Below are 20,793 nucleotides of genomic sequence, written 5' to 3'. Positions count from 1 at the left end.
GCCTGGAAGAGTGACTGGCATCTAGTAGGCACTCAGTAATTATTTGTTGAAGGAGTAAATAGTGCTGTGAAAAAAATACTGGATTGCCAGAAGGACTGACCTGAGTTTAATCCCGCTCTGCCAGGAGTCCAGTGTGTGACCTTGGACAAGTCCGGTTCCCTCTCTGGGCCCCGGGAGCCATATCTGTGAAGTTAGAGGGCAGGATCAGTGTACCTCTCCGTAACTCATATGCTCTGGGACTTCTACAACTTGTCACAGAGTTGTGACAAGTTCATAGTGAAGGTTCATAGTGAAGGCTACTCTCATACTCAGAAGCAGGAAACAAAATTAGAAATGCTAAATGGATGGCAGAGTTTGAGGCAGGGGAAGTTATGGGGAGAAAAACCCTGAAGCCACTTGGTGTCTTCCCTCCTGCCACAGACTGGGCTCTGTAAATCCTCAAGTGGAGAAAGTGTGAGAAGCTTGGGTAGAGGAATGTAGCCCCTGATTTGCTGAGACAGAGGAACAAACATAAAGACACAGGAGTGGGCCCAGGGGAGACCCATAGGGTGGTCCTTTATGCCAGTAAGTATCTGACTGTCAATCAGATGATATTAGTCTTTGCACTTCTACTCACCATCTTGATAACCTCAGGGATGTCTCATAAGATCTCTGGTTCCATTTCTCTTAATAAAAGGGAATAATAATATTTTCTCTGAACCTCAGTTTTCTCCTCTGTAAAATGAAAGTAATATAACACGTATCTCACAGGAGCTAAGCGATGTGAAGAGTGCTCTGTAAAATAGAAGGCTGAAATGTACTGAAACAGAACCTGTATGTTACCCCCATTCTTGATGCATGTGATGTTAGCAGCACAGAAGCATCGTCTAAGGACACAGCCTGAATCTGTACAAAGGTCCTCTCTAATCACAGGGCACCCTTTTTTTCTCCATGTTGCCTGGAACCCAAAAAATGAAATTCGGTCACGTTTCTAGAATATCACAAAACACACAAAAGTCACTTGGAAAAACATGGTATGGGGTAGGAGAGAGGGGCTGTTAAACAGGACCACAGACTCAGGCAGTTAATGTAAATGAATGATGATAGATAACAACCCTCCCTTGGTCTTAGCGTTGGAGAGGTAATAGGGAGTAGTAGGGTCTGCGGTTTACTAGAGTACACTTGCTCTGTCTAGAGCGAGCAGCTTCTCCTCCGCTCCAGCCAGTTGTGCTATGTGATAATGCAGGCCTGCATAGCTGTAACTTCAGATTTCTAGAGAGAAGCCAAAATCCATATTTTATGTGAAATAAATGTTGGCAAAATTCACATTTAAAAGGAGTGAGATAACAACTGTACCCTGTGGACTGCCAGATTGTGATTTCTGAACTAAACTGTCAAATGATGGAATTAGCCACTGAATTAGCCAGCTGCTTTCCAGATAGTCTCTTGGCTGCTGTCTTGGGACTCTTAATGTAATTCCCATTCAGCTCCTAATAGCTCTACACACTTTTAGCAAATAATGAGCCCTTACTATTCACCTACTATGTGCAAAGCAGATACTAGACATCATATAGTAGGATACTAAAAACAAAACAAAAATAAGGACAAGACATAGTCTCCCTACCCCCACTCCACCTCACCTCACTCCTGTAAATGTAAACTGCAACACCCAAAGGTAGATTCTGATACCTACTGGGTGATTGTTCAGAGATAATAAGTGCTTCAGGAGTTTGGACAGACTGAGAGCTTTCCATGTGGTGGTTTTTTGTTCTTTTTTTTTTTTTTTTTGCGTTACGCGGGCCTCTCACTGTCGTGGCCTCTCCCGTTGCGGAGCACAGGCTCCGGACGCACAGGCTCAGCAGCCATGGCTCACGGGCCCAGCAGCTCTGCGGCATGTGGGATCTTCCCGGACCGGGGCGTGAACCCGTGTCTCCTGCATCGGCAGGCGGACTCTCAACCACTGCGCCACCAGGGAAGCCCCCATGTGGTGGTTTTTGAGAGCTGCCCGGAGGAGATGGCTCTTAGGTTTCAAGGGTGCCTGGGATTGGGATCAGCTGATCACATGCTTTGGCAGAGATAGGGGTCCACATACCAGTAGAATCTGCAGCTATTGCAAAAGATCCATGCTGTGTAGTTGTGGGGAATTGTTCTGGAAAGGTAAACTGGGCCCCCTGGATAGACTCTTGAATGCCAGCCGGGGAATCTGGGCTTTATCCTGAAGATTGAGCAGAGAGGTGGTGGGTTGTAGTGGGGTGAATTTCATGGAGAGGGACCCCCTTACCCTGCTTTCTCGAGAATGAGAAGTCTGGATGTAGGCTCCAGGGGCCCCTCCAGTTTCGACTCTTCACCTCTTGTGTTTTATTTCAGTCCACACAGAATAAACAAGCAGGATGGAGCTCCCCCAGACAGTCTCATGCAGGCTGTGCTTAAGTGGGTCTGTGCAGGGGGTAGGGGTGGGGCTGGGGGGTGGAGGAGGCCTTCGTGGTAATGACCTGGATCCTGAAACAATCCAGAGAGACAGCAGGGTTTTTTTAACAGGCAGTCTTTCCTTTTTTAACGATGGTTTCATTTTACATTTTTATTGGCCCTGCACTGATTGTTCTCGGGCTCTCTGATGGGATATGAGATGTACTGACATTTATAGAAATCAAAACATTAATAAATCACGAAGTTCATAACGTCTGATTTGCTTCTAAATGAGACAGAACTATTATCACCATAAAGTTGCACATAAAATAGGCCCAATTGTGATGTACTGTATAGTCTAATCAAAGGCATTTGAGTGAATAACCTTTCCACCAAAGAAGGAAACAATCAAAGCTGAATAACTTCATTAATAATTCAAGGTGTGTCTGCCAAGTCTTCATTTATTAAGTGCACGGTTAACAGGCTTCCGAGCTGAGTCCTGGAGATGACACCTTGCCACCTTCTCCCTGCCTCTGGGCAGGCAGGCAGACATTCTCAGACAACCTGGCTGCAGTCCTTGCATTTGGCAGCTCCTGTTCCAGTTGAGGGTAACATCCAATTCCCTTCTCCAGCTACGAAATGGACCATAGCAATGCACACTGTGTCTGGATTATTAAGGGCAGAGGACATGGAGCCATGTAATAACTCTAAGGGAGAAGAGGCAGGAAATTTTCTCAATGACCGGCGGTTATTATGTCTATTTGCTAACACCGCAGGCCCTGCATTTCTGGTGTCCACCACCCATAGAAACTCTGCCCTGTTCCCTGGCAGTCTGCAGACCGAGATGCTTAACAGCTCTTTCATCCAGAGTCTTGTATTTGCTTATGTCCATTGCAGTTAATATAGAATGATAATATTCGCTTTAGCTAGTTAACGTCCAACCTGAACTGGCAACTGGGTGCCTATCTGACAGAGTAAATCACAGAACAAGAAAATTTTCCTATAGCGAAGAGAAGCACACGTAATTAACTAGATCCATCAGAAAAGTTGTAATCATGACCTAGAAAGTGTCTAACAGACATGATTATTGGATTCTGCTGTTGAGAATGGCCCTTAAAATCACAATCGTAATACACTAGAAGGTGGGAATAACATTTTTGTGCACCTGCTGTATGCAGAGAGCACTTTATATATCTTATCTCTTTAGATTCGCAGCTACAAGATGGGTATGATTATAACTCAGATTAGTCTAATGACCACATACCTCCTAGGGACAGTGAGATGATTAGATCAATTCTAAAACTATTAGCATGCTCTCTGAGCTCACCAAGACAGGCACTTAATATGAGGATACATTAATACTGAATTCCAGAGAAAGCTCACTTGGCCAGTCTCCATTATTTCCCTGCTTGTGATTATTCTATATGGCATACAGGAGTTTATTTTTCCACTAACAAAGAAAGGGTTTATTTGGTAGGGTTACAGGGGCTAAACCTACTCTGTGAAATTGAGTATTTCACGAGTGTTGAACTGGTTTTCAGGTCTTTAGTACACGAATTTGGGATAGTTGAGCGTAAGACAGCTCTTCTAAAATAGCAGCTATAATGTGATGGAGTCAGGTCATACTGGTGAATCATGGGTTTCACTTCCCAAATCCATATTCAGTGGCTTCATGTTGATAGTCTGAACTAGGCTATGATGGGAATATTTGCACCAAGGATATTGGAAAATTGTATCAAGCAGGCTTCTCCCTCACTCCCCCAGGAGCCAGTTGTTAAACACTTACCAGCGCATCAAAGCAAGCCCTCTGCTTGGAAACCGTCACTCAGGAAGTTGTCAAGTTATCTGGATGGCAGTTAACTACTCTTCAAAAAGCAGACTGAAAGACTGACACCTTAGCCTGACCTTGATCCAATGACTTTCCATGAATGAGAAAATTCTATGCCAACTTGAGATAAATCTTATTCACATGGCAATTTTACTTTTCCTTTGAGTAATTCCTTCAGCCTCTCTCTGTTCCTTCATTATTCCATCTTAATACTAAAAGCATCTAGACACTATTTTTTCCTCTTCCTCATTTGCAATAAATCATTTTAGCCTCCCAGTCAAGAGAAGTAACAAAATCCCACCCATGTAATCCTCTGATTTCTTGCAGAAATATTCTAGAACCACTCATCCTGTGTAGTATGCCCTCTGTCCCCAAAGCAGGGTAGCCACTGCTCATTAACTGACTGTCCCCATGTGCTGGAACTTCCGAGCAATGTCCAGCTGAGACCAAAGGAGACATGGTGGGAGGTTTCCCCACTACTTCCTGAATACTAGCTGGTGGCAGGATATAACTAATTCCCCTCTAGAGCTGTAGAAACTGCTGGAGCTACCTAAATAAATCATCAAAAGTTTCATCCTGGGACACTTTTTCCAGACAAAGAGGTCCACTTACAACATTATATAGAGATTTTCGCTTGTGTCTGAGACACTGCAGTGAACCTGACATTTATTTCTATTCTGCAGCCTGGTTGGGGGCTTAGCTGGACAGAAGTGTTTGCTTTGGAGATGAGGGGACACAAGAGTCCCTAATATATGTAGCCTTGCTCCTTGTCCTGAAATATCATTTAGGGCTCCTTCTTCCTGCCTGGGATGTAGGTGACTTACTTCTTTCCCAGGAGCTTCTTTGTTTTTTCATTCTTGGTGAAAACTGTGTGAATGTTACACTGCCACACAATCAAAAAAACGGTGACTTACATCACAATCTGTGTAGTGATTTTGTGGACTTTTAATAATTGCATTACATTCCTGACAATTTCTACCACTACCACCACCCCCAAGAAGTGCAAGGTGCATTTGACATGCCCCTTCCACACACCTCACCCAGTGTGCTGATCTGAAGGCCACCCTCAAAAACACCCCCATTTGAGGAGAAAGGTCAGAGAACTGAAATACTTTCTCTCTCTCTCTCTCTCTCTCTCTCTCTCTCTATATATATATATATATATATATATATATATACATATATACATACACACACACATATATATACATATATATATTTCAAGTAAGTATATATATATATTTTGAGACATTTCACCTGGAAAACCTCCCATCTGATGGAAGTAGCAGTACTCAAATATTATTTTTGGTAGGACTCTGTTTTTTCCAGAACATTTTCAGGACTAAGGTGTAAATGAATGAGAAACATATAAATTCAATTTTGTTTAAAAGGGTCAGGAGGGTTTCAAGATTAAGAGAACCAATGCTTGGAGCAAAACATGATTTGAGTTTTATTGAACCAAGAAGACTGAAAAAAATGTCTGGAACACTCAGAAAAATCTTTATCAAGGCTCAGCACTCCTGGGACTCATCGTTAAGTTTATAAAATTCAGAGCTGATGAGTTGTGCGCTGTGTGTGTCTGCTTGAGCTTATGACTCACCTCTAAGCCTTGGCTGTAAGAATCTCAGCTTCCAGGATTATACTTAAGGGTCCAAATGGAGCTTATTTCCCCCTCTGCTCCACACAGACACCAACAAGGATCTTCACCCCTGATTACCTTGGGGTAATTTGTCAATCAAAAGATGGTGTTAAAGTTGCCCAGAATAAACCAACAAACTATGTATAGGGGACAGTAAAAAATTACATTTTCAAATGCCAGCATGCTATCACTAATATAGTCTGCAATGTAACGAACATAGTTTAGGCAACATTAAAAATGAATCTCTGGAAACACGAAAAATATGATAAAAGAGATAGCACAGCATTCAATTTCATGCACACTGTCACATAAATTATTTGCAGCTCGAGTATGTTATGCTCTTTTAAATTTGCCTCTGGGTACAGTTTTAATGGCATCCTACAAGTTTCAATATGTCATATTTTCATTGTCATTTACTTCAAAATACTTTCTGATTTCCATGAGATTTCTTCTTTGATACATGGGACACTTAGGAATTAGAACCATGTTGCTTGATTTCCAAACATTTGGAGATTTCCTTGTTTTCTTTTTGCTCTCGATTTCTTGTTTAATTTCCCTTTGGGCAGAAAACATTCTGAATAATTTCAGTTCTTTGAACTTTTTTGAGATTGGCTTTAGGAGCCAGGAAACGATCAATTTTGCTAAGTGTTCTATGTGCACTTGGAAAGGGTGTGTATTCTATGATTGTTGGGTAAAGAGATCTACATGTGTCAGTGAGGCCAAGTTTGTTCATTGCATTGCTCATATCTTCTATACGCTTATTGATCTTTTGTTTTATCAGTTTCTGAGAGAGGTGTTTTAAAATCTCCAATTCTGATTATGAATTTGCTATTTCTCCTTTTGGGTCTGTTAGCCTTTGCTTTATATGTATTTTCAAGTCATTCTTTTTTTTTTTTTTAACTTATTTATTTATTTATTTATTTATTTTTGTCTGTGTTGGGTCTTCGTTTCTGTGCAAGGGCTTTCTATAGTTGCGGCAAGTGGGGGCCACTCTTCATCGCGGTGCGCAGGCCTCTCACTATCGCGGCCTCTCTTGTTGCGGAGCACAGGCTCCAGACACGCAGGCTCAGTAGTTGTGGCTAACGGGCCTAGTTGCTCCGCGGCATGTGGGATCTTCCCAGAGCAGGGCTCGAACCCGTGTCCCCTGCATTGGCAGGCAGATTCTCAACCACTGCGCCACCAGGGAAGCCCTCAAGTTATTCTTATTGCATACTAATTTAGAATTTTGTTGTCTTCCCAGTGAATGGCCCCTTTCATTATGAAAACTCCCTCTTTCTCTCCAGCAAAGCTTCTTGCCTTAAAGTTTATTTTAGCTGATGCTAAAATAGCCATGACAGGATTTCTTGATTCATATTTGCATGCTGTATCCTTTTACATTCTTTTAGTTTTGCCTTTGCTGTGTCTTTATGCTTGCAAGCAGCATTTAGTTAAGGTTTGGTTATAACTTGAAGATTGCTCTCTTGTATGGAAGATTTTCTATTTGTTTTTGTACTTCAGCAGTTGTACTGTGATGTTCTTAGTGTGGATTTTCTTTGTGATTATCTCCTTGAGGTTTGTAGTCTTCTTGAATCTGTGGCTTGATTTATTATATCCATTTTTTAAATTCTCATTTATTTATCTCTTCAAATGTTGCTTCAGCATCATTCTTTCTCTCCTTCATTTTTGGAACTCCAATTATACCTAAGTTAGAATTTTTCATCATGTCTTATGCTCTTATCTGTACTTCCCATTTTTTTCTCTCTTGTGCATCAGTAAGTATATTTTTCTTTCGACCTATCTACCAAATCATTAATTTTCTCTTCATCTGTGCATAACCTACTGATAAATTGGTCTATTTGGTTGTTAATTTTGGATGTTACCCTTTTCAATTCTAGAATTTTAAACTTACTTTCTTGTATATATTCTGGTCCTCTGGTAGAATTCTCCATCTTTTTTATCTATTTTCTTGAGCATCTTTCATTATTATTTTAAAGCCCATGCTTGATTGGTCCAATATCTAAATCCCATAAATCTATTACTACATTGGTATATCCTATCTTTTTCTTTTGGTCCTGTCTCTTAATATGCCTGGCAAGTTTTCAATGAAAAGTGGACATTAGAATAAAAAATCTGTAAACTACCTAGCTGAGCCTTCAGCTTCTAGGAGGTAAACAGAGTAGGGGCAGATAAACTTAATCCACACAGGGACTGAGCTATTTTGAGGCTGGATTTCAATCTTTGTAAGGCCTTATCTATTTCTAATTTGTTCTTGCTCCTAGTATGTAATCCTTTAGGGGTCAAACTGAAAGCCTGGGTGTTTACCAGGAACCCTCCTGCTAGGAAGACCCAGAACTCCAGCACTTAACTCCCAACACTGTGAGCCTGCCAGAAGCTCTGTTTGGCTCTACCACATTTTGGCCGTGGCTTTTGCTCAGTTTCTCTTGACCTGTGTCACTTAGGAATTAGCAAAAGCCTTGAGGGAATAAGCAGCTACAGCTACCAGGCTCATTTCTCTGTTTCCCCTCCAGTCTGGGCCCCTCAAGTCCTGAATGTCTTTGTGGCACTGATCCAATTTTTGTCTTCCCAGATCGCTGAGAGTTCTGTTCACATTCTTTGCTTAGCAGACCATTTTTGCTCAGTTTCTCAATCTCATTACCCATGCCGCTTTAAACGCACTTGAGTTAAAAAGCAGCATTGATTGTCAAACTCACTTTAATGAGTTTTTCTTCCCTCCAGAATCATGGCTTCTAAAGTTCAGGCTATCTTGGTAGCTCTCCAAACAGATGTGATTTTCTTAACCCTCCTTTTCTAGCTTTTCTCAGTGGGAGGTCAGCTCTGCTACAAGAAAGCTTACAATTCCAGGGCCTTTTTGGCTTCTGTGCCTTTTCATATGCTGTTCCTTTGTCCCTCTTCCTTCAAGATTCAAATAAATTATCACCTCCCCTTGAAATCTTCCCTGTGGCCCCTTCTGGTCCCCTCCATCCAAGTGACATTAGTTAACATATGTATATGTATAATTGATTCACTTTGTTATAAAGCAGAAACTAACACACCATTGTAAAGCAATTATACCCCAATAAAGATGTTAAAAAAAATCCACTAATTAAAAAAAATAATAAATGCAATACAGTAGTGAAAAAAAAAAAAAAAAAGAGTTTCCTCCTCTTGGCTCCCAGTCTTAGCCATATCCACACTGCTTGGAATGATTTGCCAATGAAGAATTCCAGACCAGCAATTCACAATATTCTACAAACAGGAATATTATATTTGGCCCATGCTGTATGTATAAATGTTAAATTCATTGATAACAGATAGGAATCAGGACACAAATCATCTTTTAATAGTAGCATCTCTTGAAAAATCTGAAGATCTGGACTCACCAGGCTTAAATTCTACATGACAACAACTGACTGCATAACAGCTATTTCCCTTTCATAGGGCAATGGCTCGCCAGTTCTCAGTCCCCACCACTCTCTATGGTTGTACATACCTCATCCAACTCATCTAAATTACCTGCCAACTAATATTGGCATCTGAGTTTGTAATTCTTGGTCTATGTGTGTGCCCTACCCATCAGTCTAAGAACTCCATATGAACAGACATTATATCTTTTCATCTGTCTCCCAATACCTGTCACATTCCTGGCATGCCAGAGAAGCTCAGTCCATAGTTTTAGACATCTCTCTGCAAGAATGCTGCTACCCTAGCATTTTTAGAGCAGTAAAACTGTTCTGTAGGATACTATAATGGTGGATACGTGGCATTAGACATTTGTCAAAACCTATAGAACTATACCACACAAAGAGTGAACTCAAATGTAAACTATGGGCTTTAATTAAAAATAATATATCAATCCTGGTTTTTCAATTGTAACAAATATACCACACCAATGCAAGATGTTAAAATAGGGGACACTGTGAGGGTGGGGTACATGAGAACTCTCTATTTTCTGTGCAATTTTTCTATAAACTTAAAATCGTTCTAAAAATAACCTCTACTAGTAGGGCTTCCCTGGTGTCGCAGTGGTTGCGAGTCCCCCTGCCGATGCAGGGGATGCGGGTTCGTGCTCTGGTCGGGGAAGATCCCACATGCTGCGGAGCGGCTAGGCCCGTGAGCCATGGCCGCTGAGCCTGCGCGTCCGGAGCCTGTGGTCTGCAACGGGAGAGGGCACAACAGTGAGAGGCCCGCGTACCGCAAAAAAAAAAAACAAAAAAAACACCTCTACTAGAAAAACAAATAAATACAAATGCTACCTATCAGAGTGATAAAAGGGGGCAACTAAATCCAGCAAAATAAGTTTCTCCCATGGGATTCAGGTCAGGAGACAAGAGCAGAAATACTTACCAAAGGACACCCACCTATACCACCACTTTTAGGGGCAGCAGGAAAATAAGCCTTTCCTGCCTGCGGCTGTGGGTAAGGAGTGACTAAGACACACTTAAAGTGGTGGCTGGTCTGCCATATGCACTCTTGGTCAGGGATACTGGAAAGACAGGAGGAAGTTCACATAATAGCCTACAGAGGAAACTAGGCTGACCCCCAAATCGGTCCAAAAAGGCCAGCAGGACAGCAGCAAATAGAGCCTGTTTCCCACTCTCTGGGACCTGGACCCACCCTACTTCACCGTGCAATGGAGGATTTTCCAGGTCTGATGTTTTTCCTTATGTTTTACATTCTGTGTAATAGGGGATTTTGCCTTCGACCGCCCTGCCCACTCATCCGAATGTGCTAATTCATTTTTTCAGTAGCCCTTTTCCCCCTTCTGCATCCGTGCTACTTATCAAGCTTGAGAAGGAAAGAGAGAAGCAAAGACTTGTAGATTGTAAGCTCCATGAGAGCAGGGAACAGGGTTGTTTCATTCACTGAGATACACATAGTAGGTACTTCATTGATAGTTACTGAGTGAGTGAATAAAGAATCCTGCAAGAACGCAGTTTCAAATCACAAAGTGGCAGAGCGTGGCAATGGGGCCTCCGTTGTGGAGGGTTATCTTATAAGCCACTCTTCAATCAAACATGCAGGTATTTCCAAGGCCCATCCACATCCGTTCATCCTCTGCCCCATGCCATCCCGCCTCTCTTCGGGCTGCCTGGCTACGGGCATGCTCAAGGAGCTCCCTGCTGGGAGCCGTGAGCACCGCAAGGTGACCCGTTGCTCTTACCTGTTCTGACCATGGGAGAAGGTCAGTCCCAGCTCTGCTAACAAGAGACTTCTTCGCATATGTCAAGCTGGATGGTGACCTGGACACCCTCAGAGCAGACTTTCCATGGAAACTAAAAGCGTGTTTTGCTTGTTTGATGAGTGGTTTTGGTAAAATGTTTTCTTACTTTTTCCTAGACATCGCCTGGTGGTATTACCAGTATCAGAGAGGTAAAAAAGTGTAAACTAACTTGACTACTTTGCTCACATTACTTTCAGTAGGAGAGCTTCTTAATCAAGTATATATTTTGTAATTAGTCTTCTCACTGACCAACTTTCTGTGCCCCTTAACAACAAACCCCACCTAAACAGAAAGAGTTGGAAACATTCTTTTAGAGACAAGTTACAGGAAAAATTTTGCTCCCCTTAAGAAACTGATATGTTTTTCTCTCACAGACAATAAGATATATGTAAAATCTCAGAGCCAATTTGTGGCTCAAGTGTAGGAACTGCTTAGAACAAATGACCTGGATTTCTATGTTCTCTTCCCCCCCACCACCCCACCCCCGTGGTCTCGACCTCCTATTCTAATCAATATTTCCTGAGGCAGTTTTTCCTATTACCTTATCTCTTTTTATTTTATTATATGTATTTTATATAATCAGCTTCAAGTCCTTTGTGAAACAAAGCAGAATGTGTTTAAATAAACAAATGGTGAGGGAGAGAGAGGTGGTAGCCTGGGTGATGTGAGGTAGCAGAATGGTAATGGGTGGAAGGGCAAGTAGGTATAGATCAGGAGCCCAAAACTCAGATGCCTGCAGGACCAAGCAGGGAACACAACTGAAGTAAGGGAGCCAGGGGTGAATAGAGGGCGCACTAGAGGCTTTCACTGCTCAGAGGGATCAGCCCCTGCTCAGCTCTGATAAGCTGTTACCTTGTGAGAAGTTGAGACCAAAGTTATCAGAGAATCCCATTTTCCAAGAGAAATCAGAAATCCAAACTTGTGCATGAATCTCTCAACTTTAAATAATGGAAATTCCAAACAAAATTAAAACACATTTTATGGGCCAAACAAGACTTATCTTTGGACTGTGTTCATGCCAATGACCAACACATTTTGTAACCTCAAAACTAAATGGGTGGTTACACAATCCAATCCAGAGACCCCATGATGGAGAAAATATTTTCCAGTACAGGAAGAAGGAGATGGTTACAGCCATGGTCTTTGGTCATGTAATGGTTATGGACCTAACAGAGGGGACCCTCAGCAGAGAGAAGACCAAAGACTTGGGCCGTCCTATTGCTCACAGTCTAAGGGCCTCACTTGTACACGGGCACAGAGCTTGTCAAGAGCAGAACTACTGCAAGGATGGTTACAATCAATTTGCAGTTTTGTGCTCGAGGGAAGCAGAAGCCATTGTAGAGGCACATGGAAGCCAGATCTATAAAACAGGCCCTGGACTGGCTGGATTTGAGGTCCAGTCCTGTCACCAGCTGGCTATGTCACCTAGGACTCAGGCAAAGCCAGTTAGCGACAGGGTGTGGAAGACATCTCCCGTGCTAGAAGTCCTCAACATGGGCTCCATGTGTTTGAAAGATACAGGAACTCATGGAAAGTAGAGGCAAAGTGCCATGGTTAGGTGCATTTTATTTTTCTAAGAGGGCCTATCGCTTTCATCCACACTCAGAAGAGTCTGTGACCCCAAAACATTAAGGTCCACATAATCTGAATCATCTCCTCCAAACTTTCCTTCAGTCTGGGAATTACCTGTGTAGCATCCTCTACAGTTGGTTATTCTGTCTTGCTTTAACTGCCCCCAGTGATAGATTGTTCGTCACTTTTTAAGGTACTTATAGTTAGAAAACTCTTGATCTGTTAGGACCCCCATCTTCCTAATATTCTAATGGAGAGGGTAATGTTCCCCCACTTCCCACTACACACAAAGTTTTAGTGGGACAACGGGCATGAAAACATTTTACAGAGTAAAAGTAGTTTACAAACAAAAGTATTCTGATTTACTCTTTTTTTTTTTTTTTTTTTTTTTGCGGTACGCGGGCCTCTCACTGTTGTGGCCCCTCCCGTTGCACAGGCTCCGGACGCGCGGGCTCAGCGGCCATGGCTCACGGGCCCAGCCGCTCCCAGACCGGGGCACGAACCCGTGTCCCCTGCATCGGCAGGCAGACTCTCAACCACTGCACCACCAGGGAAGTCCTCTGATTTACTCTTGTTAGGTAGTGATCACCATTGTATTAGATCTCTGGGTTAATTTTTATCTTTATCATCCAAACTCAACCTGACTTAGTAACTGGCTCAACATTATTTTTAATAATAAAAATAATAATAACAAGCAACACTTGGCCTCAGAAACTCTTAACAAACCTCAGAAGAAACTGTCAAGGAGGCTCGCATCTGTTAATTCTGTTTCCTCTTCCTCCAACCAGAGAGCTGGGCCACCCCCCTTCCCTTAGTGGGACTGCCTGGATAGCACTCAGAGGCTCCCCGGGGGAAAGCAAGGATTTTAAAACCTCCACAGCCCCTTTCAGAGTTTCTTCAGAATATATTTACAGTGGCCAGAACCATGAAGCATACAGAGAAAGAGAAGGGAGAGCTGATGTGAGGGAAAAGAATGCTTAAATTATGCAGAAGCCATTGTAGAGGCACCCATAAGGTTGCTACAAGTGTAGGCAAATTAAATTAGTGTTTTCCATTCCCAAATCATGACCATGAGAGTCACAATCAGCACATTTTTATAAAGGAATGATTAAATTTGAGAACAGAGTATATCCCACATTACTGAGGGAAAGTACCATTTCATGAAATGGTACTCTATTTCATGAAACCCTTGCTTCAAAACATTTTATAAAATTTTCCCTTTATGTATACTGGATTGTGATGTAAATTGTAATTCTTACTATGAAACACAGTAAAAAGAAACTCAAGAACCACTGGTTGAAGCCCCTAACACCCACCGTGTGGGCGATTTTCCCAGCATCAACATCTTGAATCCCAAATATGTAAATTTCCTTCAGCAACTGATGTTACCATAGTCTGACAATTAGAGGGTGATGAAGAAGCAAAACAAAACAAAAGCTTGGCAGTCAATATTCAGATGTTACAGAATCTCTTCGATACAGAAACTGATCCTGCTGGTCAGACAGTAAACAAACCAGTTCTATCTTAATGAAGTGGTTTTAATGTTTGATATATCTATATATCTATAACCAGTGCATTCTTAAGGAAAGAGACAAGTGCAGTTTCTGAGTCAGAAAGATTCTCTCAAATTTCTGCAAAGAGATTTCCCTGAGCCTGTGAAGAATCTAATCACAGTCAATACTGAAAAAAAAAAAAAATCTTTTAAGCTTCTGGATAAGATAAACTCGGAAATGTATACTAGATGCCTTCAAAAATACACCTTCTCTTCCAAAAATACATTTGTGTCTTCCTTATTTACATTTTAATATAACTTTCACCTCTTTTCAGGGTTAAACATCTGTGCATTTTAAAACATAAAATTGCTATTAAATCTAATGCTAGGAAATTTAAACCAACAACTTGATTCTAATTTTAAATGAGTTGAAAATATATGTGAGTATTCTGAATTAGACTTACGTGGGGTTTTTTGTTTGTTTGAGAATGCCGCGGTATTTAAGTAATTGCTACTTAACTTGTTAGCTAGAAACATAACAGTATTTAAAGGCTCTATTCAAATTATAAGGAAATTGGCCACTTCCAGCTGTTTGGCATAAACAGAGTCTTATTTATATTGAATAATCTGCTTTACTCTCTGTAGGATAAGAGGATATATGTTTCCCAGTATGTAAGAAAGATGACAGTTGGGAATTGTTACCAGGTTCTTCTGTCTCTCCCTTGGAATCTTACCCAAATGCCCGTTACCTTAGAGAGGAGATAAAAGATATAAACTCACTTTAACGGATTCCTTTTGCATTGAGATCAGCGTCTCAAAGGAAAAGTGACAATTGCGGAGAGAATCTGATGTAAAAGACTGACACTGGCTAGGGAAGTGCACACAGTGTAATGCACCTGCTCATCCTGTTCTATCAGATAGAAACTCAGCCTGTCCTCGCTCTCCATCATCATGGAGTGATGCCCATCTCATGACTACTCTTGCCAGCCCCTATTTACAGTTGTTCAATACATGGATTTGGTGATACCTGCATGGCAACAATGGGCCAAGAAGGTTAGATGGAGGAAAACACTCACTTACCTTCTGTGATGGTAAAACGTTGAAAGTTACACTTATTTAGATTTTGTGATCCTACAGTAGGAGATGGACAGAGCAATGGGATACTTTAAATGACACTTTCTAAATACCTGGGGCAAAATTATATTGCATTCTATAATAGTATGTGTAGGAGGGATAAACTACTACTTAAAACAACTGTTTTTAGAGCTCTTCAAATACTTCAGAAGCTTTCATTTATATAAAGTAGCTCCCATTTATGTCATTTTCCTATTATTTAAGGATGTCTGGTAGATATTACAATACCGGGAAGTGCATTCATATTTTTAAATTAATACTTAACATGCTGTAATTTGTACTTTTTGCCAAATCAAGCTAGTCTTCCTCTAGTTTCCTAAGTGGTGAGAGTTTACTCTATGGTTTTTTTTATGAATTTGTCTCCCTTTGCTGTTTGGAGGATGTTAGTCAATCTGCTCACTTACCTGTGTCTCTAGAATATTCAGATGGTTCAATGGGCAGCAAACTGAAGATGCAGAGCAGTTATTTTGAAAGAAAAGGAAATGTTTTCATGTGGACTTATCTTTAGCACTTCTGCCCTCATCTCCACTTGGAACACGTTTATCTCCAAGGCTGAAGCTCCCTCCCTAGGTGGTATCCGACACAGCTGGAGTAATGGCTGGACAGATGGTAAGACAGAAAGTGACTGAGCGGGGGAGGTGGGGTTCAAAGCAGGAAGGTCATCTGCAGTGTGACCCCCCAGCCCATGACCCTATGTCTCAGGTCACCACACCACCCTTTTGACAGCCCAGACTGTGGGCTGACAAGTGACCACCAAGGTTAGCTGCTTCAATGCCATCTCCTCTGGTTCCAGATAAGATTGAAGACGAGTTGGAGATGACCATGGTTTGCCATCGGCCTGAGGGACTGGAGCAGCTTGAGGCCCAGACCAACTTCACCAAGAGGGAGCTGCAAGTCCTTTATCGAGGCTTCAAAAATGTAAGACCCACAGGGCCTCTGAAGGCCCAGGCAGGATTTCCCATTTGGGACTAAGCTCTCCCAAATGCCAAAGGGACCCATCAGAGAGATTTTTGCACATGTGTAGTTGTAAAAGGAAGGCCAAATCTATAAAGGAAACAGGAGAGCAAGGTCACCTGGCTAGAGGAAGATGCCAGGCAAGAATGAGGCAGTCTCAGTAGATGGGAAATTGGCCAACAGCCCAGAGACTTCACAGGATGGCACAGCCTTGGCCCAGATACCAGCCTTAGCGTGACCCATTCACACTGTCAATACTGTTAGTGCCCCAGAAATGATGGGATTTAGGTCTGCTGCTAACCAAGCTCACAGACTGAAGTACAAGCCTGATAGCCAATGTATTAATTTACCTCAATTTCATATATTTAACCTCACGGTAGCCTTGCTGGAAAGGTACTGGTAGCCCCATTTTACAGGTAAGGACACTGAGAATCAGAGACTGACTCACTCCGAGTTACAAAACTTAGAAGGGGCTGAGCCAGGATCCAAACCCAGGTCTTTCTAATCCCAAAGCCCAGACTCTTTCCACCTCACAGTGCCCGTTCTCTGATGATATCTCATCATTTTGCAAGGCAGCTTCAGTCCTAAGGTGGAACTATCTCCCAGCCACTCACCTTGGAGGTACGGAAGTGCACAGGTGGTTGCCCGGTCCCCGCCCACCAGGCATCACAAGGAACCCCAAGGCTCTCAGACAGTCCCGCTAACTCTCCCCCCTTCACACAGGAGTGCCCCAGTGGTATGGTCAACGAAGAAACATTCAAGCAGATCTACGCCCAGTTTTTCCCGCATGGAGGTGAGTCCGATCTTGAAACAGATCCCTCCTGGCTCCCTCTCTTCATCCCCTGGCAGCCTTCCTTCCTCCAAGTTCATACTTCCTTGTTATCTGCCTCCTCCTCAAGGTTGGGGAGAACTCCGAGCAGAATTCCTCCCTTATTGCAGGGTGTGGAATTCACTGAAACTTTAGCAGAAAACAGCTCTGAAAATGGACCTTGTCCCAGAGAGGAGAGTGATAAAGCAATATCACAAAATCTCCTAACAGCTCTGTAAAGCTGGTATTGTTATCTGCGACCCGGGCAACTACGTCTCAGAGAGGCTAAGCAGCTCACGGAAGATTGCACAGCTAGTGAGTGGCAGACCAGAATTAGATCCCAAAGTGTCTGTCTAAAGCTTTGCCAAGATGGGCCTACCATTGTGCTATACTCCATCCTTTCCTTAAAACAGCTTTCCTTGAAAAAGAACTTTAGTAAATACCAGAGACTATAAAAATAAAGGAGTCCAAAAAGATGCAGGTTGAATAAAATTGTGCTTATAAATCGGGTTAGCAAGTGTGCCAGGCTCACAGCCGCTATGTCACTCTGCCTGACTCCTGCAGGAACCTGCTCTGACCCCACGGGTCTGGGGCATCAGAGGCTCTTCCTGTGGCTTCAATGTGTCACATGCCAACTTACTTCCTGCCCCAGGAGCCATCTCCTGCAGGACCCCTTCCCCGGGTCCTGATGAAACAGAGATCCAAGTGTCCTAGACACTTCTTGGGCTCCGTTTCTCATGGACCTCTTCAGCAGCCTTCTTAGGTGTGGGCCCCAGTACAGGACCACTCTCCCAGCTGGGGGCAGCTTCACCCCATGCAGGCCCCAGAACCGATGTTTGTTGAGTCCTGTGGAGCCACTCTTATATTGAGTTTTTACTATGTGGCAGGCTTGTTGATGGATTTGATGCTATGGCTATATGAAAAGTTTAACATTGTGCAGAGATGGGAAGGTGAAGCTCAGAGAGGTTGTGTTAGATGCCTGGGGTTACACAGCTAGGTAGTAACAGAGCTGCTCTCCAAGACCAGGTCTGTCTGCTCCCTAATGGGTGCTCATTCCATGGCATCGTGCTGCCACTCAGAAGAGCATCTTCTCCACACAAGTCCCGTGTCATTCATCCAACAAGAATTATACACATAGACAGGCAAGAGCGTCTCTCTCTGGGGATGGCTAGACTTAGGAGCAAGGGCCTGTCTCAGCTCTTGCCAGAAACTTCCCACCTAAACCCCAGAAAAGCCAAACGGGTCCCAGGTCACAGCAGCAGTTTTTCCCACTCTGTAATCTTCTCCCTTCTGTCACCCTAGCATCATTCTCTTCTCTTTCTTACTGTTTTTAAGTGATCTCACTCCCCCCTGCAGGACCCCTGCTCCCATCACCTGCTTTTCCTTCTGTGCCTTGCAGATGCCAGCACGTATGCCCATTACCTCTTCCATGCCTTCGACACCACGCAGACGGGCTCCGTGAAGTTCGAGGTATGCTTGTCTCTGAGAGGCCCCGGGTCCCCATCACTCTTCCTCTAAACCATGGAGATGTTGGGAGAAGGAGTGGACCGTCAAATGCTGCAGTCCTTTACCATTTAACGAGGATTTCCTGAAGATAGAAGAAGCAACTGCCCTTACCCTCCAGGAACTCAGGACCTCAGGGACTAACAGTAACAGTCTAATCGGTCACATGCATGCCACGCTGACCATGCTGCAGTCTCTGTACTTAGTGCTCTGCATGTATTAACTCATTTAATCCTCACGGTAACCCTAACAAGGTAGGGTTCTATTATTTATTATCGGTTTACAGCAGAGGAAGTTAAGGTTGAGAGAGATTGAGTTGCTTTCCCAAGGTCAAACAGTAAGTGGTAAAGGAGGGCTTTGAACTCAGGTGGTATGTTTCCAGAGTCCATGTTCTTAGCCACCAGACGATGCCACCACTTGTACAATAATTGTAGCCATGGGATAAGGCAACAGTAGGTGTCAGCACACACTGAGCTCCGTTCTTCCTCCAGAAGCTCCTTCCCCAAAATGCGGCAAGGTAGGCAGTGGAAGGGGAGTGGGGCTGTTCACTGAGCTTGGCCACATCCTTCTGGGGACAGAGGACCTGGGAGATACCATTCTGTAAAAGCAGTCACAGAGTCTGACCCAAAGACAGAGCTTCACCCCACCCGATGGCTTGGTGGTTAATGTCTCTCATGCCTCTTCCACTTCTCAGGACTTTGTAACTGCTCTGTCGATTTTACTGAGAGGAACCGTCCATGAGAAACTAAGGTGGACATTTAATTTGTATGACATCAATAAAGATGGATACATAAACAAAGAGGTAAGTGAGCTGAGGCCAGGGGCGTATGCGAGAGCTACAGGGAAGGCACCTAATTAGAGAGAAAACAGCCTTAGTCATGAGGATGAAATGGTCCAAATTAGGAGGGATCTGCTTTGGGGCAGAGGTGGTTCCTGACAAAATGAAGGTCACCTTTGACCTCCCCCATTGCCCTACCCTGCCCTGTCCACGGGCACTCAAGAAAGGATTAAGCAGATTCATTCACTCTCACTTATTCAATGCACATTCTAAAGGGGGTATAAATAATTTATTTCAGTGTAGAGTAACTCCTCCCACGGGAATTTGCATTTTAACAGGTTAACAGCCACATGTTAAAGGTAAAAACTGGAATAGTAGCATTGCAGGCATCACCTAGAAGAGAAAAGGGAGATCTTTGAGGAAGAGGAGATTCCAGTTGAATCATATGAGCCACAACCTATTTTGCCTACTAATAAAACCTCAGAAGGGGGTCAGGTGCAGCCATCTCTAAATAAATCATCACAAATAAATTTCTGAATCTTCACTGCTTGACACTTTTAGAGCCTCAAAGTATATGTGGTATCTAGATAGTGAAATACCCACAGGTCTATCTCAAAACTCACTTTGGTATCTACTGTATCCTGGCATCTCAGTCAAAGCTTGGATTTAGCATCTTGTAGCATTCCACTTCCTGAGATCCTGGGTGCCAGGTACAGTGCATGGAGTTACAAATGTCATCTCTAATCCTCACCTCAACCCTGCAGGTTTCTCTCCAATTCTCATTCCTCATTCATTCAGTCATGGATTTGCTCAACATATATTTGAGGGCTTATTAGATGTTCTAGGTGCTGAAGATAAAGTGGTGAACAGTCCCCAAAATGTGAAAATCCTAATATCCACTAATAACAGATGTGGTAAGAATTCCAGTAAATACATATAATGGAATGACAGGTGGCCATTTAAAACCATGTAAGAGCAATCAGATATAAATATTGGTATGTTACATTACATTTTAAAAATCACTATACAGTAGTATGTATAATATTATCTCAACTTTGTAAATAATTAAATGCTTCTATATATACTCAATATCTTATACTCCAAAATATTCAAATACTACTTTACAAAATATATAAGGCAAGGACCCTAAAATGAGACTTATAACAAGATCTTCAACCTTGATTCAACCATTATTGCATCACTAAATAATCTTACTAACTCCTGCTCCCTTTTTTTAGTTTGCAAACTAGACAAAACTGTCCCCATTAATACTCATCCGACCTTTCTGGATGGCAGGATTAATAAAGTACTCCTTAAAAGGAAAAGACAGTGTGAATAAGCAGCTTCTTAGAAAAGATAGCTGGATCTTCCCCAGGCAGTCATTTGGAAATAGTTTCATCAAAACTGTAGGCAATGAAAATCCTGAGAGAGCAATCAAAATTTATCTTTAAGTCTGCCTGCCGATGCAGGGGAAACGGGTTCGTGCCCCGGTCCGGGAAG

General features: G+C 42.7%; 1 protein-coding gene across 6 annotated transcripts in view; it reads left to right on the top strand.

Moving 5' to 3' along the window:
- KCNIP1 (potassium voltage-gated channel interacting protein 1) overlaps window positions 1-20,793 on the top strand; it is a 356,720-nt gene that overhangs the window by 328,516 nt on the left and 7,411 nt on the right. For 3 of the 6 annotated variants that reach the window (XM_032628580.1, XM_032628581.1, XM_032628582.1), the window contains exons 2-5: window positions 16,044-16,168; window positions 16,928-16,997; window positions 18,412-18,482; window positions 19,210-19,317. In XM_032628580.1, the coding sequence (XP_032484471.1) occupies window positions 16,044-16,168; window positions 16,928-16,997; window positions 18,412-18,482; window positions 19,210-19,317 (374 nt within the window). Of the gene's footprint in view, window positions 1-11,168; window positions 11,202-16,043; window positions 16,199-16,927; window positions 16,998-18,411; window positions 18,483-19,209; window positions 19,318-20,793 lie in introns of those variants that run through there. The other 3 variants (XM_032628579.1, XM_032628578.1, XM_032628583.1) reach the window with 2 other exon arrangements.

Source organism: Phocoena sinus, chromosome 3 (assembly GCF_008692025.1).
Source record: "Phocoena sinus isolate mPhoSin1 chromosome 3, mPhoSin1.pri, whole genome shotgun sequence".
NCBI classification, from domain to species: Eukaryota; Metazoa; Chordata; class Mammalia; order Artiodactyla; family Phocoenidae; genus Phocoena; species Phocoena sinus.
Note: the sequence above shows the minus strand (reverse complement) of the source record. Positions and strands in the feature narration are given on the sequence as shown.